General features: G+C 44.2%; 1 protein-coding gene across 6 annotated transcripts in view; it reads right to left on the reverse strand.

The window, feature by feature from the left end:
* BICRAL (BICRA like chromatin remodeling complex associated protein) overlaps positions 1 to 17,457 on the reverse strand; it is a 102,063-nt gene that overhangs the window by 21,625 nt on the left and 62,981 nt on the right. For all 6 annotated transcript variants that reach the window (XM_047732826.1, XM_047732829.1, XM_047732830.1 and 3 more), the window contains one exon: positions 13,409 to 15,085. In XM_047732826.1, coding sequence (XP_047588782.1) covers positions 13,409 to 15,085 — 1,677 coding nt within the window. The remainder of the gene's footprint in view (positions 1 to 13,408; positions 15,086 to 17,457) is intronic.

A 17,457-nucleotide genomic window follows, 5' to 3' on the forward strand; every position in this document is an offset into this window, starting at 1 on the left:
ATCCCGTGGCTCTCAGTTACCTTCATCTTTCTGAATGTTTTCTCTGCTCATTACCACACGTCCCACTCTCTCCTTGCTCTCCTTCAGTCTGGCTCCTGCACCTACCATTTCAGGGAAACGAGTCTCCCCAAGATTGACAGCCGCCACCTTGTTGATCAATACGTCAGAAAGAAGCATCCTGACCCTCACCAACTCTGGCTTCACACTGGCACTTGGTTCTGCAGACCTCTGCCCTCCCGCCCGTAAAACCCTCTTTCCTTAGCTTTCTGAATGCTGAACCTGATTGGTTCCTCCTCTCTCGAACCTTCTGAGTCTCACTTGTGGACTCTTCTTTCTGTGTCCATCCCCTAAATGTTGAGGTGCTTCGGGGTTCTCTCCTGGCCACTTTTTTTCTTTTTCTTTTTAATATTTTTTATTTACTTGACAGACAGAGATCATAAGTAGGCAGAGAGGCAGGCAGAGAGAGAGGAGGAAGCAGGCTCCCCGCTGAGCAGAGAGCTCGACATGAGACTCGATCCCAGGACCCTGGGATCATGACCTGAGCTGAAGGCAGGGGCTTAACCCCGAGCCACCCAGGCACCCGTGGCCACTTTTTTTCTTTACTCACACACTCTCCCTGATCCATTCCATCCGTTTCTACCACTTGAGTTACAATTTATATGCTGCTCAGTCCCTCTGAGTCCACATTTGGGTCCTATGCTTCGGTGTCTGTAGCTGTTTATCATACAGTTTGGTTGTCCCACAGGTAGTGAGACTTGACGAATGTATCCTAAACTCCCAACTTCCCTTCAAACCATAATTTCTTTTCAGGTTCTCTAGCTCAGTGGAGCTGGCGTCACGGTCAAGCGTCTGTGTATCATCCTTTTTTCTCCACTACAGCCAACTGAAAGTTCTATCTAACCTAATGGTCTCAAATCCATGCCATTTCACCATGTCTCGTGGCTCGTGTAGGGCTTCAGCATTTCACACTTCGATTATGACACCGGCTCCTTAACATGACATACAAGGTCCTGCGTGATTTGGTCCTTGCTCACCTTTCCCACTTAAATCTTCACACTTCACCTGAACCTGTTTTCCTGTCACCTCAGTATCACGGTCTCTTCTCTCACCAGCCTTTGCACGGCTATTCCTACTGCTGGAAAATTCTTCCCTCAGGCCCTCAATATCTGGGTAACTAACTCTCCTTTCCCTTAGCAGATCTCAGTCAGGAACCACTGGGTCAAGGAAACCTTCCCCAACCATCCCATCTGGGTGAGCGGCTTCTTTTCTAAGCCTGGAACTCTGGATTACTTCCAGCAGAGCATCAAACATTGTGCACTGAGGCTGTCAGTTTATCTGTCTGCCTCCTGCCCTGCAAAAGACTGCTGTCTCCCTGGCACTTGGCCCAGGGCTGGCCATGGCAGGTACTGAGGTACTGGGGAAGGAAGGATGGATGGAGGGATGGAGAGAGGGAGGGAAGAAGGAAGGAAACAACACTGTTGGTGGTTATGCACCCCAGTGAACAGTATGAACAAAAAGTGCAGAGAAGGTTGGGGAGCCTGGGTGGCTCAGTGGGTTAAAGCCTCTGCCTTCAGCTCAGGTCATGATCCCAGGGTCCTGGGATCGAGCCCTGCATCAGGCTCTCTGCTCAGTGGGGAGCCTGTTTCCCCCTCTCTCTCTGCCTGCCTCTCTGCCTACTTGTGATCTCTGTCTGTCAAATAAATAAATAAAATCTTAAAAAAAACACACAAAACAGTGCAGAGAAGGTATCTGGGGTAACTGGAAAAAGCTTCATTCGTTTAGGGACTTTGGGGGCTGCTCTGGAGGATGGGAAGCATTTCTACCTGCTATAAAAGGAAGTTTAATGAATACCAGTGTCAGTAACGATGTGGGGCTCACAGTGAGTCTGGCCTCATCAGGGAGGCGGGGAGAAGGGGTCAGCCTGGGAAGATGGAGGCTTTCTAACCAGAGCAGTGTAACTGTCGGCCAGGGTTTGTACTTTCTCCTGCAGCCATGGGGAGTCTCATGATCTGGTTCAGGTCATCAAGCAAATGTTTTAGGAAGATTAATGTGGTAGAAATCTGCCTTCAGAAAGAGGCCGAAGGCAAATAATCACCCAGATAATTGCAATGTTTATTGATGTGTTAGGGTCTGAATGGGCCTCAGAAATCATCTAGCCCAGTACTTCTCTATTCTGGTTGTTCTTTAGAATCCCTTGGGGAGCTTTTGAAAAATGCTGATGCTTAGAGCCCTTTCTCCAGGCCATTTAAAAATCAGAATTTATGGAGGAGAGGCCCAGGCACCCATATTTTTAATATGGTATATTAAAAATAAAAATATGCCATATTTTTAAAAAGCTCCCCAGGTGGTTCAATTGCATAGCTGGGGTTCCTCATTGAGAGAGAAATTAGGGCGCAGAGAGTTTAAGACACAAACTTAACCAAACCAGTCCCTGGCGGAGCGGGACCTACAAGCGAACTGTGATTCCTAACCCAGCTCCTGTTTTTCCCATTACATTGCAGTCCCTCTTAAAGCCTAGCTCAGGGTAAGGATGCAGAAAAGGAGGTAAATGGGAAAAAGTACATACACCATAGCCAACTAGCAGCTACCTCTGAACCTCCATCTCCTTGACAGTCAATTGGAAACAGTCACTTCTTGTAGCTCCAAGGTAAGGATTAGCAATAACATGGAGAGCCCCTGGCACTGTACCAACTGTTAATAATATGATTATTACTTTTATTATTATTGGCAAGAACAGGTGTGAGACATTCAAAGACAAATCAGTAGCATTTTTTTTTTTTTAATCAGTCGGATTTAATAACTTATTAAAAGTACAGAAGGAGAGGGGAGCCTGGGTGGCTCAGTGGGTTAAAGCCTCTGCCTTCGGCTCAGGTCGTGATCCCGGGGTCCTGGGACTGAGCCCCACATCGGGCTCTCTGCTCAGCAGGGAGCCTGCTTCCTCCTCTTTCTCTGCCTGTCTCTCTGCCTGCTTGTGATCTCTGTCAAATAAATAAATAAAATCTTAAAAAAAAAAAAGTACAGAAGGAGAGAAACAAATACCACCTAGATTTTGCAGTCTGGGTGTCTGAAGATCTGGTGGCCCCTGGCTCATTGTAAGGTTATCAGGCTGAGCTAGAGGGAGGTAGGGGAGTCGGGAGGGGCAAGGACGGGCTGGAGACCAGCTGTGATCACTCTGGCGACACACAGAAAGCATGGTGAGTGCTGCTCTCAAGGGATTTACGATCACCTAAATCTTCTAGTGATCTAAGGAGATTTGGACTTAAAATAATTTAATTTTGCTTAATAGGCTAAACTCTTTTAAATTGCCTGCTTTAATCGCTGACTTTTTTTTTTAATTTTTTAAAAGATTTTATTTATTTATTTGACAGAGAGAAATCACAAGTAGGCAGAGAGGCAGGCAGAGAGAGAGGAGGAAGCAGGCTCCCCGCTGAGCAGAGAGCCCGATGTGGGGCTTGAACCCAGGACCTGGGATCATGACCTGAGCCGAAGGCAGCGGCTTAACCCACTGAGCCACCCAGGCGCCCCTAATCGCTGACTTTTGAATGTTAATCTATTTACAAGAAAGTTTAAATCCTGTAAATTATGCTCTGCATTAAGGGATTTCAGTTCACAGGGCTCTCTGGAGGAATGGCTGATTCTACGTCTGAGGCAAGATAATCAGATGACACTCGCACAGGGTCTTGGGCCACAAAGCGCTCAAAGTAGACCAGGTCACGTCAAAAGTATAGAAGCCAGCTTCAGCAGGCCTCCGCTGACCACACTTAGGACATTTTATTATTTTTTTTTTATTTTTATTTTTTCATTTAGGACATTTTAGGTGTAAGGGCCTATTCAGCCAGAGCAGCCCCACCCCGGTTGAACTGTCATTTTGCCATAAAGCTTAAATTGACCTTGCTCCCCCACCCCCCAGGGGAACTTATTTAAAAGCAAGTCCAGGAAACCAGTCCCAGGTAACAAAGTCCAAATACAAGGGTGGGTCAGGCCAGGTGGAGGTATTCAATCTGTGGGGGTCGCATACTGTCTCCTAGCTACCAAGGAGTATGGGCCCCTGCCCTTTGGGAGCCTTTTGGCGCCAATCCTAACCAAGGTGTGATAGGCTGGTTCAAATGTCTACTAGGGTAAATTGTAATTCAACTGGTCACCTAGCATCACTGTGGAGTTTCCTGTGTGTGTTACAATCTCATTGGCCACCTGTGTGTGGCCAGGTCCAACCACATGGCCTTTGCTCTATAAAAGTTAGTCTGGAAAGCAGGGAGGGGTCGTCCTCTCTGTAGGGGCGGCCCGACCAGTCTGTTTGACGGTTGGTCTGATTCCTGATGCTTGGCGCGAAATAAAGCTTTGCTTGACCTTTGCTTTGTATCAGTCTCGCTCCTTTAATCACGGACCCATTATTGGGGTACCCAATTTTGGGGATCCAACATTAGGCATTAAAAAAATAGTGAAAGTAACAGACGGCGACATCAACTACAAAATGAATACATGACCTTTTACAGATCCCAAATATCTAAATATCACATAATTAGTTCTATGTCCGGCTTAGCCTCAAAATGATACTGGGCAGAGGGAGAGTGAGGGTTAGCTGGAATGGATGGAATAAGCACAGCCTTGAGTCGGTAAGCACTGAAGCTGACAGCCCCCGAGAGAGAGAGAGAGAGAGAGAGAGGGAGAGAGGGAGAAGAAGAAAAAGCTCTTCTTTATGGAACAGTCCCAGCCAAAAACTCTATAGATAGGATAATACAGTTAGAAAATCGCCATTTTGCAACCACCAATGTAATATTCAGGAGAGGCTCACTGATGGAGTCTCAAATCACCAGAGAGATGGGAGAACAGATGTGAGAGACAGGGGAACGGAAGAGTCACGTGGTCCCAAAGCACTCTCCTAGAGGTCATATCTGCTTTACAAAGGGAAAAAGGTACCTTTGAGGACCTGGAGGAGAAACCTGACCTTAACCAAGTGATCACACCCAGAATCACCAATAACAGCCCCAGCCAACACTTTGTGTCTAGCCACAATTGTTTAGCTTGCCTCTGCCCATGAGGACACAATCAGACAACTCCACACTGAGGCCAATCTACAAGACAAATGATCTGGGTTGCTCCAGCCTAGAGAGGTAAAATATGAAATCAGTGCTCTTTGACTGGATTCTGGAGTGAAACATTGTTGTAAAGGCCATTATTGGGTCAACTGGAAGAAATCTGATACAATTGTACTGTATTAATGTTAACTTTTCTGGGGGGGGTATGATCGTGACACTATGGCTGTGCTGAAGATGGTCCTTGTTCATATGAAATAGCTGGTGAAATATTTAGGGCAAGGGGTCAAGACATTTGTAACCGACTTTCGAGATGGTTCAGAGAAAAAAGTGTGTGTGTGTGTGTGTAGAGAGAGAGAGGGGGAGAGAAGGAGACACACAGTTAAAGCAAATGTTGCAAAACAACTACGGGTAAATCTAGGTGAATGGGTTCACTGTACTCTTCCAATTTTTCTGTGGGTTTGGGAAGCTTTCACAATAAAAAAGGTGGGGTGGGGCCTTACATTCATTCTGTAAGAGGCTGGTTACATTGGTTGCCTGCAGAGAACATTGGTGGCTGGGGGACAGAAGCAGGGAAATTTTCACTATTATATATTCCTTTTTGTACCTTTTGAATTTTGAACCAAATAAATGCATTTTCTATAACAGAACCAAAATTTATATCTAGAAACTTATTCCTCCCTAGAATTAACCCTTTATAGGATCAAAACTTGCTGAGTTAGGGGCGCCTGGGTGGCTCAGTGGGTTAAAGCCTCTGCCTCCAGCTCAGGTCATGATCCCAGGGTCCTGGGATGGAGCCCCACATTGGGCTCTCTGCTCAGCAGGGAGTCTGCTTCCCCCACCCCCACCTGCCTCTCTGCCTACTTGTAATCTCTGTCAAATAAACAAATAAAATCTTAAAAAAAAAAAACAAAACTTGCGGAGTTAAATTTTGCAAAATAGACAAACATGGGAAGTCCCTGTAATGGTGTTTTTGCTTATTATGACATTCTATAAAGTAATCTGTACAGAAATTTTACACGGAAATTATCAAGCAAAATAGAGCCGCTGCAAGTGTTTCTGGATGTCCTGGGGCTTTAAATGTTAGATAACACCTCAACATTACTTTTCTAACTCATGCTGCCTCCAAGGCTCTATCCTCCTTATTCCAATATACCTGGTACCTTAACTGTTCCAGAAAACCTACAGCAATAACACGCTTGACATAATACAACTGCCCTAGTTCCCAGTACCTTTTGGCATTAAAAGTCACAAAAAATTACTTTGGAGCTGTCAGTGGAGGCTTCTTGTTACCTCTGGATACTGAAACTTTTGGGAGTCAGAGAGATGTTTCTCCTTAATCAAGCCATTACTTATATAGAAAATATAAAAGAAAAAGAAATCATGCCATGGCTGATTTCTATATAATTAACTGTAACAACAAACATAAAGCAGATCAGTACATATAAATATATGTATGATATATTTTATATGATATAAAATAATCCTCAATTTATGTAACTAAGTAAAAACATCCGTGGTATATTGCAGAGGTAAATAGGTCTATGTGGTATCTTTCACCGTATGCAGAGGATATCTCTGGAAGAATATAAAGAACCTAGAAATGGTGGGAGCCTCCGGGAGGGAAACATGCGGACTGGCAGGAAGACTTGCTTTTCTTTTCTTTTCTTCTTCTTTTTTTTAAACATTTTATTTATTTATTTGACAGAGAAAGAGAGAGAGCGAGCGCACAAGCAGGGGGAGCAGCAGGCAGAAACAGAGAGAGAAGCGGGCTCCTGGCCGAGCAAGGAGCCCGATGTGGGACTCGATCCCAGGACGCTGGGATCATGACCTGAGCCGAAGGCAACTGCTTAACAAACTGAGCCACCCAGGCATCCCAAGACTTGCTTTTCTCTGTAAACTATTTTGGAACTGTTTTAAGTTTTCACCAACTGCATATTTTACTGATTGAAAATATATATATATATATATATATGTATGTTTTGATAAATGCTGTCTAGTTCATGTCTTCTATGTGGGCCAAGTTTTTAAATCTAGAAGAAAATGAAAGCAACCTGTAATTCTACTATACAGAGAACTGCTATTAATGTTATATTGCATTTCTCTCTAATGAAATTTCTGGGTGTTTTGTAAGCAAAAATGTTTTCTGTTTTTTAATTCAATATACTGTCTTGCTCCATTATTTTTCTAAAAGTAAAAACATATTGTTTATTAAATATATATATATTTTAAAAAGTGGGTTCCAGAGCGTGGCTCAGTTGGTGAAGCAACTGCCTTCTACTCAGGTCATGATCCTGGAGTCTGGGGATAGAGTCCTGCATTGGCTTCCCAGCTCCACAGGGAGTCTGTTTCTCCCTCTGACCTTCTCCCCTCTCATTATCTCTCACTCACTCTCTCTCTCAAGTAAATAAATAAAATCTTAAACAAAATAAATAAAAAAGTAGGATCTACACCCAGTGTGGAGCCCAATGTGGAGCTTGAACTCTCGACCACCAAGATTAAGACCTGAGCTGAGACCAAGAGTCAGTCACTCAACTGACTGAGCTACCCAGGCACCCCTACATTCATTTTTTTAAGTAAGCTCTATGCTTGAACCCACAACCTGAGATCAAGAATCCTACGCTCTAGGGCGCCTGGGTGGCTCAGTGGGTTAAGCCGCTGCCTTCGGCTCAGGTCATGATCTCAGGGTCTTGGGATCGAGTCCCGCATTGGGCTCTCTGCTCAGCAGGGAGCCTGCTTCCCTCTCTCTCTCTCTCTGCCTGCCTCTCCGTCTACTTGTGATCTCTCTCTGTCAAAATAAAATAAATAAAATCTTTAAAAAAAAAAAAAAGAATCCTACGCTCTACTGACCGAGCCAGTCAGGCATCCCTCTTAATTATACATTTAAAAGCACATTTTAAATATTTCAAATTTAAACATACACTTAAAAGTATTTTGTAAGCATTTCCCAAATCTTTAAGTTATTTTTTTTAAAGATTTATTTATTTTAGAGAGAGCGCACAAGCGGGAGGCACAGGGAGTGGGAGAGAGAATCTCAAGCAGACTCCACACTGATGTAGAGCCCAGTGCAGGGCTCAATCTCATGACTCTGATATCACGACCAGAGCCAAAACCAAGAGGTGGAGGCTCAACTGACCAAGTTATTTTTTTAAAACATTTTATTTACTTACTTTTATATAAAAAGATTTTGTTTTATTTACTTTTTAAGCAGGTGCCATGCCCAGTGTGGAGCCCAACAGGAGGCTTGAATTCACGACCCTGAGATTAAAACCTGAGCTGAGACTGAGTTGGACGTTTAACTGACTGATCCACCCAGGTGCCCCAAGATTTTACTTTTTTTAAAAGTAATCCAGGGGTGGGGCGCCTGGGTGGCTCAGTGGGTTAAGCCGCTGCCTTTGGCTCAGGTCATAATCTCAGGGTCCTGGAATCGAGTCCCATATCGGGCTCTCTGCTCAGCGGGAAGCCTGCTTCCCTCTCTCTCTCTCTGCCTTCCTCTCTGTCTACTTGTGATCTCTCTCTGTCAAATAAATAAATAAAAATCTTAAAAAAAAAAAAAAGTAATCCAGGGCACCTGGGTGGCTCAGTCGGTTAAGCATCTGCCTTTGGCTCAGGTCATGATCCCAGGGTCCTGGGACTGAGTCCCATATCAGGCTCCCTGCCTCTCCCCCACCTACCTGTGCTCTCCCTCTCAAACAAACAAACAAACAAATAAATAAATAAAATATTTAAGAAAAATAATCTCTATGCCCAATGTGGGGCTCGAACCTACAACCCCAAGATCAAGGGTCACACGCTCCACTGATTAAGATAGCCAGGCACCCTTCAAAAACGTTTTAAATAGCTGCAGAGCATTCATCACAGCCCATGATACTAGTATTAGACATCTGGGCTTTTATTTTTTAATTTTTATTATGTTTTTTAAATTTTTAAAAAAATATGTTTTTTATTTGTCAGAGAGAGAGAGAGAGAGTGCGCATAAGCAGGGGAAGTGGCAGGAAGAGGAAGCAGCAGGCTCTCCGCTGAGCAGGGAACCCAATGTGGGACTTGATCCCAGAACCCTGGGATCATGACCTGAGCCGAAGGCAGATGCTTTACTGACTGAGCCATCCAGGGGTCCCCAGACATTTGGGTTTTTAAAAAACTTTTTGGCAACTAAAGTGTAGAAGAGTATCTACAGCACTCTATACTTTGAATAAGAAAGGAAGGTAAGTAAGAAAACATACACGTATCTGCTCATTTGTGTGAAAATAAACATAGGATAAATCAACTAGAGAGGAATGAGATCGGTGACAACAGAGGTGGCTGAGAACTGGCAGGGAAGGATGGAAGGGTGGGAGAAGGGTGCAATGAGGTGCTCCAGGTACACCCTCTGCAGAGCCCTGACTTTTGGAACCATGCTAATGGGTCACACTTTCAAAGGAAATTAAGTAAAATCAACAAGGACAGCAGGGAAAGACTCCATAATGAAATATGAACAGAAACAAGCAGAACTATACTTCAAATGACTAGCATAACTACTAGAAGGGAGGGGGGAAGCACTAGGCCATGCAACCGTCAAATGCGGTAGTTTGAAAGATTCATTTATTTAGGAGCACCTGGGTGGCTCAGCCAGTTAAGCACCTGCTTTTGGCTCAGGTCATGATCTCAGGGTCCCTGGGATCGAGTCTCACATCGGGCTCCTTACTCAGCGGGGAGCCTGCTTCTCCCTCTGCCTACTGCTCCCCCTGCGTATGCGCACGCTCTCTCTCTCTCTCTCTGTCTGACAAATAAGTAAATAAAATCTATACATAAAAAAGATTTATTTATTTTAGAGAGAGTGCACATGTGTTGGGGGGAGGGGTAGAGGGAAGGGGAGAGAGACTCTTAAGCAGACTCCTGCTGAACACAAAGCCTAATGTAGGTCTGAGTGCATAACCCTGAGATCACGACCTGAACTGAAACCAAGAGTCAGATGCTTAACCAATTGAGCCACCCAGGTACCCCAGAACACAGCATTTTGACTATAGACCTTTAGGCTAAAGACAGAACTGTAAACCGCACTGATGTCCATTAGTAGGTTTGTTTTTCACGGTGGTATGGATTAGCATTTATGAAACTCTTTTTCTGGGATTCCAGGATTGAGCAACTTAGTAAATATATTGTGCAGCTGCCTTTCTCAGTGTTAGAAAAGAGGAAACATGGAAGATGTTTGGAAATAGAAAAGAAGGAGACTTGAATAATGAACACAGCGGTCCTGGATTAGAATCCAAAGTATCAATATAAACTCAATGTTTTTATTTATTTGTTTGTTTATTGAGAGGAGCAGGGAGGGGGAGAGGGAGAGAGAGACTCTTAAGGAAGCTCCATGCCCAGCGCTGATCCCAACATGGGGCTCCAGCTCACGACCCCGTGATCACAACCTGAGCCAAAATCAAGAGTGGGACACTTAACTAACTCAACCACCCAGGCAGCCCTGAACTCACTGTTTTTAATAAAGATTGATCTATAAATAGCTACAGCTTTGGGTGTGTGTAAAGATATACCGGTCAGTCGCAATGAACATGTAGTGTTCAGATCTTGGTTTCTAAATACTGTTCTCCACTAGAAGGAATAAGGCTCCTTTTTTTTTTTTTAACAAAAAAGATTTTATTTATTTAACAGAGATCACAAGCAGGCAGAGAGGCAGGCAGAGAGAGAAAGGGAAGCAGGCTCCCCGCTGAGCAGAGACACTTCCCCTCCCACAATGTGGGGCTTGATCCCAGGACCCTGAGATCATGACCTGAGCTGAAGGCAGAGGCTTAACCCACTGAACCACCCAGGCACCCCAGGAATAAGGCTCCTCAAAGAAATGGCTATTCTAGGGCAGACGTGGGAAAGTAAAAAATGAACATGGAACATTTTGTTTTGCTTGAAATTAAAGAAAGTGCTCAAGACATGATGGAAACATGTCAGAAGGACCAGTAGCCAATTTGGAGTAGTGGCCAATGGCCATCAAAGTAGCAAGCATCAAGATAAGTGACTACAACAATTTATAACTCATTGAATAAAATAAGAATGTATGAGGGGCACCAGGGTGGCTCAATCAGTTAAGTGTCTGCCTTCAGCTCAGGTCCTGATCTCCCTGCTCAGTGGGGAGTCTGCTTCTCCTAATCCCTCTACTCCTTACCCCTGCTTGTATTCTTTCTCTCTCTCTCTCTCTCAAATAAATAAATAAATAAATAAACTCTTAAAAAAAAATTGTGAATCCATACCGATATAAACAAACACATAAGTAAAAAGGGAAAAGGAAAAGCTTTCTTAGATATAATGCCATCAATTAATGTAGAACAAATGATGGAATTAGACAATCTCAATTTGATAGCTATGATGGTAATAGCTAATTTTGTAAGGAAGGATCTGGTCAGGAATTATCAATGGAAGCTTAACGCAGTGTGTGCAAGTTAGATGAGCAACTGGACACCTGCACAGTGCCGAAGTATCCCCTCGAAGAAACTTACTAAGAAGCATCAGACACCATCCGAAGCACGTGCTCAAAGCTTATAACACTGGTAATGGGACAAGTCCATATTGTGAGGACATATCACTTCTGTGGCAATGCTACCACAAATGTATGACTTGAATCTAATCATGAGGAAATGGCATAGAAACCTGAATTGAGGGGCATTCTACAAAGTAAGTGGTTTGTACTCTTCAAAAATACCAAGGTCAGGGGTGCCTGGGTGGCTCACTGGGTTAAAGCCTCTGCCTTTGGTTCAGGTCATGATCTCTGGGTCCTGGGATCGAGCCCCGTGTTGGGCTCTCTGCTCAGCAGGAAGCCTGCTTCCCCAACTCTCTCTGCCTGCCTCTCTGCCTACTTGTGATCTCTCTCTCTGTCAAATAAATAAATAAAACCTTTAAAAAAAATCAAGGTCATAAAAGACAAAGAAAGATAGAGAACCTGTTCTAGATTTAAAGACATGACAACAAATTAGGCAGTGATCCTGCATCATAAATACAAAACAATGTAATTTTTCCCCCTTTTGCTGAAAGGGACATTCTTGGGAAAATAGACCAAATCTGGAAAAGGACTGTTGATTAGATGATAATACTGTAACCATGCTAATTTGATTTTGTTAACCGTATAACTTACGGTTCTATGGGAGAATGTCACCATTTTTTGAAAGTACACACTGAAGTCCAAAGTATTTAGGGGCAAAGAGGCACCATGCCTGCAATTTACTCTCAAAATTGTGTTTGGGTGTGGGTGTGTGTGTGTGAGAGAGAGAGAGTGAGTGAGTGCAGGGGGAGAGGAAAAGAAGGTTAAAATGAATGGTAGCAAAACAGTAACATTTGGGGAATCTTGGTGAAGGGGATATGAAAGTCCTTATACTACTCTTCAGCTTTAACTTTTCTAGAAGTCTGGCATTCTTTCATCACGCACACACATACACACCTCTGACACTGAAGGTAATGCACTGAATATCCTTGATATAAATAATCTTTGTTTCCCTAGGAAATATTGATGTACCTGGCACAGAAAGGGTTCTGAATACTTATAAATGTGGAGGAGCAAGGCAGTGGAAAAGGAGGACGAAAGAGGGTCCACCCCAGGGCTGCAGGTAGGGTGCAGAGCGGCAACTATGGGCGGTGCTCAGGATGAGCCGGAAGCGGAAGCAAGAGTTGTTAAAGGATCGGACGATGGGGGCAGGGGGTGGGGTGAGAACCAAAGCTGATGACATCTGGGATGCTTTTCAGAGACATGGTCCTTCTGTGGGTTTATCAACTGCCCAAGGTAATTTGGGATCCTTCCCGCCGTATGCATCCCTCTGGTGCAGGCCAGTTACCACTGATGAGTCACACTGAGACCCGGAGCCTTTCCGGTTGGCACCCAGGAAGCAGCCCCAACTTCTTCACCCAGTCCGTTGTTACATCACCTAGTGGCTTACTCCGTGATGTAAGTAAATAATCTACACTAAACTCTCATTTTAAATGCCCATAATACATTTCATCAAGTATATGTGTCAATGGGCTTTTATTAAGTATTTGCTATTTGCTGTTAGGGACTGCACTAAGTGCTTTATGTGGATTATCTCATTTAATCCTCCAATATCCCCATGAAATGTCTATTTCACTGATGAGGAAAATTAAGTCTAGAGAGGTAAGTTAAAGTAACACTGACTCTGTGTCATAAAGCTTAGACTCAAATCCATAAGTCTGACTCTAGAGTCCCCACTCCAAACCATAATGCTAGGATGGATAAACATTTTAATTAGGAAGAAAAAATGTAATCAACCATAAGTTGAAAACTGGAAGTCAATAAATTGGGAGGTTAGGATGAAAACGACATTATGTGAAATGCACATTCCATTTTTCTGTTCTGTAATCCTCCAACTGTTCGCGCGCTAAAGCAAACGTACCTGACAGAAGAGCTGCTGGCTTCCCGCTCCAGGTGTGTTACTGAAGGTGCTGGCAGATTTGGAAGAAGAAACTGGAAGACGATGAGACACGCTGACCGGTACTGGAGTCCTGTTTGGCTGGGTCAGCTGGTCTCCCGTAAAGTTTGATCCTGACACACCCGACTGAACCGCAGACCCAAGACTAGGATGGGCAGTGCTGGAGGAGCTGACAACAGGGAACCGACTGGGTCCTGACATGCTGGTCACTGAGGGCATGGGGGTGAAGCCAGGTCTTCCTTGGGAGACACTGCTCTGCCCAGGTGACAGGTGTAATACGGTTGGCGATGCCTGCTGCAAGGGCATCTGTCCACCGACGATCTGAGGAGAGGCATGATTGACTATCACGGGGCTTCCAGAGGCGGCAAACGTCTGCCCAGACACCAACTGGACGGCGGCATTCTGGTTATTCAGCATCTGCCCAGAATACGGTTGGTTGGTCCTGAGCATGTTGGAAGAGTTTCTGTTCAACATGACATGCTCTGAGGCCACTTGGCCGGAGATGAGCTGAGAAGGTTGAGTCTGAAGCAGTTGCCCATTTATGGTCTGGACGTGGTGTACCGAGTTGGAACTGACGGAAAGGCTTGTGGGTATGAGGAACTGACTTTGGGGCGTGTGAGGCTGGCCCATGGGAGAATGAATAACGATACTACCCCCAGCGCTGCTCACTGCCTGTGAGGTGACTGGTTTTCTTGTGTTTTGTTGGTTTACAATGTTCACGGACATGTGCGGACCGACGACGGAGCCCTGGGGTGAGCTGGCAGAGGCAAAAGAGATCCCTTGTTGAACGTGGTGCTGCTGTATTCCCAAATTGTTCACATTGTATGTATTCTGCTGACCCATCTGAATAGGCTTTGGCTGGATATTAATTGGAACTTTATTTGAATTTGGTGCAAGACCCCTCTGTATGATGATGTTATGCACGGGTAAAGATGTCTGAAAGTTTGTGCTGTTAAATGGAACGGTGACAGGCTGTGCTACTGGACTGGAACTGGAGTTCCCAAACAACGAGTTGCCGTTAGGAGTCTGTCTGTGGACCAGGAGCCCTCCACTCACGTTTGACGGGGCTTGCTGCCCGCTGCCTTTCAATATGATTTGAGATCCATCTAGGTTATTAATAGTCATCATGGAAGGCTGATTACCAAATGACCCAATTAGCTGTATTTGACCAGAGCCGCTAATCTGGCTGCTGTTAGACAGATGCTGGCTGGGAACACTGATGCCCACGTGTTGCATAAAGCCATGTTGTACACCCACCGTATTGCTTGCAAACGATGCTCCGACAGGCACGTGAGTCACCCCTATAGGCTGCAGCGTCTGACCTGAGTAATTCGAAACATTAGAAGCCTGAGTAAAGGATGCTGATGAAGAAGGATGAAGCTGAGCTTGTGCAAACTGTTGGCTTGAACCTATACTGGCATCCAAATATGCCTCTTCGGCCAATGTCTGTTCAGTGATATTGGCCTCCTGCAAGGATTTCTGAAGAATGTCGAAAGGTTGGTCCTCACTGAGATCGGGAAGAGGAGAAGACTCAAGTTCATCTTCCAGAAACTGAAGGCTACTTGAGAGTGGCAGTCCATCACTGGGCCCTTCTCCAAGCTGGTTGCTTACAGCTTTGAGGGATGACTTAGGATCAGCATTCTAAAAGGAAAAGCAGTGTGTTACCTGGCATATCGAACCTTGGAAAGATATTAAAAAAACAGTAATAATAAAAAGTGCCTCACTTTTGAACAGGATAAAGCCTAAAAGTCTGCTTTTCAGGCACGAACTCTCCAAAGTGCTTAGCTTATTCTGATGTTCTCTTTCCTTAATAACATCTAATATTGTTTGTGTTAAGTGTACCCATTCAGTGCTCTGGTAAATTATTTTATAGAAAGTAGATAAGTAACAGAAACATACTGATGACTCCCTGGAGTTCAGCTTCATTTTTTGTGATATTGGGACACACTTGATTTTTCAGGATTGCTCCCAGTCCAGGGCTTGAGTGAGACTCAGCCCAGGCTGTGTGTGTATCCAGGAGATGGCCATGTCTAGTCCTCTGTACGACGGGAGTCCGAGTGAGTTTTGGGCATTCTGGGTATTGTTCTGTTAGAGGTCCAGAAGGTAGCCCAGAGTTAGCCCTGTCTTTCAAGGCTTCTCAGACCCACCTCCCATGTTCTAACCCCTAACACCCCAAGCAAGACCAGTCCAGACAAAAACAAGCTTCCCACATAAAATGAATAAATGCTTGTTTGATTTCTTAGAAAGAATCAGCCTATTATGATGCTTTCAAGACTACTTTCAGTGTCCTATTTACAAGTAAGAGTCCATCAACAGTTTATTGAGCACCCACTTGTGTGTTAGTTTCTGTCCTCAAGGAGTCCTTAGGAATGGGCATTCTAGCTAGAGACAACACAGCCATATGAAGAAAACTGAACATGATCACAAGTAGGCAGAGAGGCAGGCAGAGGGAGAGGGAGAAGCAGGCTCCCTGCTGAGCAGAGAGCCCGATGTGGGGCTCTATCCCAGGACCCTGGGATCATGACCTGAGCCAAAGGCAGCTGTCCAACCAACTGAGCCACCCACGTGCCCCAAAATATTTCTACTAAAAAAAAATTCCTACTATACCTTACATCATGATGGAATAGAAATGCCCAATAAATACATACCGAATGAAACAGTCTGAAAAGTTAAATTAATATTCACATGCAAGGGGGAAGGTTGGTAAATAAAAATCATTAATGTTGAGGGGCAGGCTAACTATTTACTTTATGGGCTTAATGGCACCACATGAAGTTATTACTCATTCAGAATGAACTTCAGAAATGCTCCTGGTTTGCAAGCCTTATGGGAGATCGGTATTGTGACTTTAAAACCACCCCTAGCACGTGGAGGTGTCTCACGTGATATGATCTGACCTAACTCACACACATTCAAATACTTGAAAGAAAGGTGCACTCCCAAGGACTTTCCAAATACTATCCCATGTTATAGATGAAGGAAATAAAAGTCCCTGCTGATAATTTATTGAGCACTGTACCAAGTAATTTCCACCGACTAGTCAATTAATGTTAACCAACCTAGGAAGTAGTTCTATTCTCCTGGTTTCATAAATAAGGAAACTGAACCTTACAGAGATGTAGTGCTAGATCCAAGGTTACATGGCGAGTAAGTGTTAGAGTGAGGATTCAAACCTGGGCAGTCTGACTCTGGGTTATGACAGAAGTAGGCACTTGAAAAGATGAAAGCAACATAGGCGTAACCATAGTTATTTGGATGTAGTCTGCAAGCAGGACTTCCCTATCCCCCAGAGGTCAGGTTTCTTGTCTAGATGTTCCTAGAGCTTGAGAATATGGGATCCAGAATGGGCGACCTGAGGGAGAGTCCTAGCTCTGCGATGTCTGGCTGTAGACTTTTGAGTAAGTACTAATCTCTCTGTGCTTTAGTTTCCTCATGTATAAAATACAGGTCATAACAGATCGTACTTCACAGAGTTACTGTGTGGATTAATGTGCTTAATCATGCTAAACTCTTGGTGCCAAGAATATGATATGCTCAGTAAGTTTTAGTTATTACCTTTTATTCTTGCTTAAGATGGAAATGTTTAGTAAGTAACTACAATTAAGAATAATTTCTTTAAAGCTTTGTGATAAGGTCTAAAACATTCTAGTATGACTGTCTTAGGTTATCACATTTTAGAGTCATTTTATTTTTTTTTTTAAAGATTTTATTTATTTATTTGACAGACAGAGAGAGATCACAGTAGGCAGAGAGGCAGGCAGAGAGAGAGAGGAGGAAGCAGGCTCCCCACTGAGCAGGGAGCCCGATGTGGGGCTCGATCCCAGGAACCTGGGATCATGACCTGAGCTGAAGGCAGAGGCTTAGCCCACTGAGCCACCCAGGCGCCCCTAGAGTCATTTTAGAAAGACAGTTGAAAGCTTGGGAAAATGGCAAAGTAAATATATAGCTTATCTGAGTCAACGAAGTTAGGAGACCACGTCAACACCATTCAGCAGGTCCTCCCTCCGTGTCAA

Source organism: Lutra lutra, chromosome 6 (genome assembly GCF_902655055.1).
Source record: "Lutra lutra chromosome 6, mLutLut1.2, whole genome shotgun sequence".
In the NCBI taxonomy this organism is placed as follows: Eukaryota; Metazoa; Chordata; class Mammalia; order Carnivora; family Mustelidae; genus Lutra; species Lutra lutra.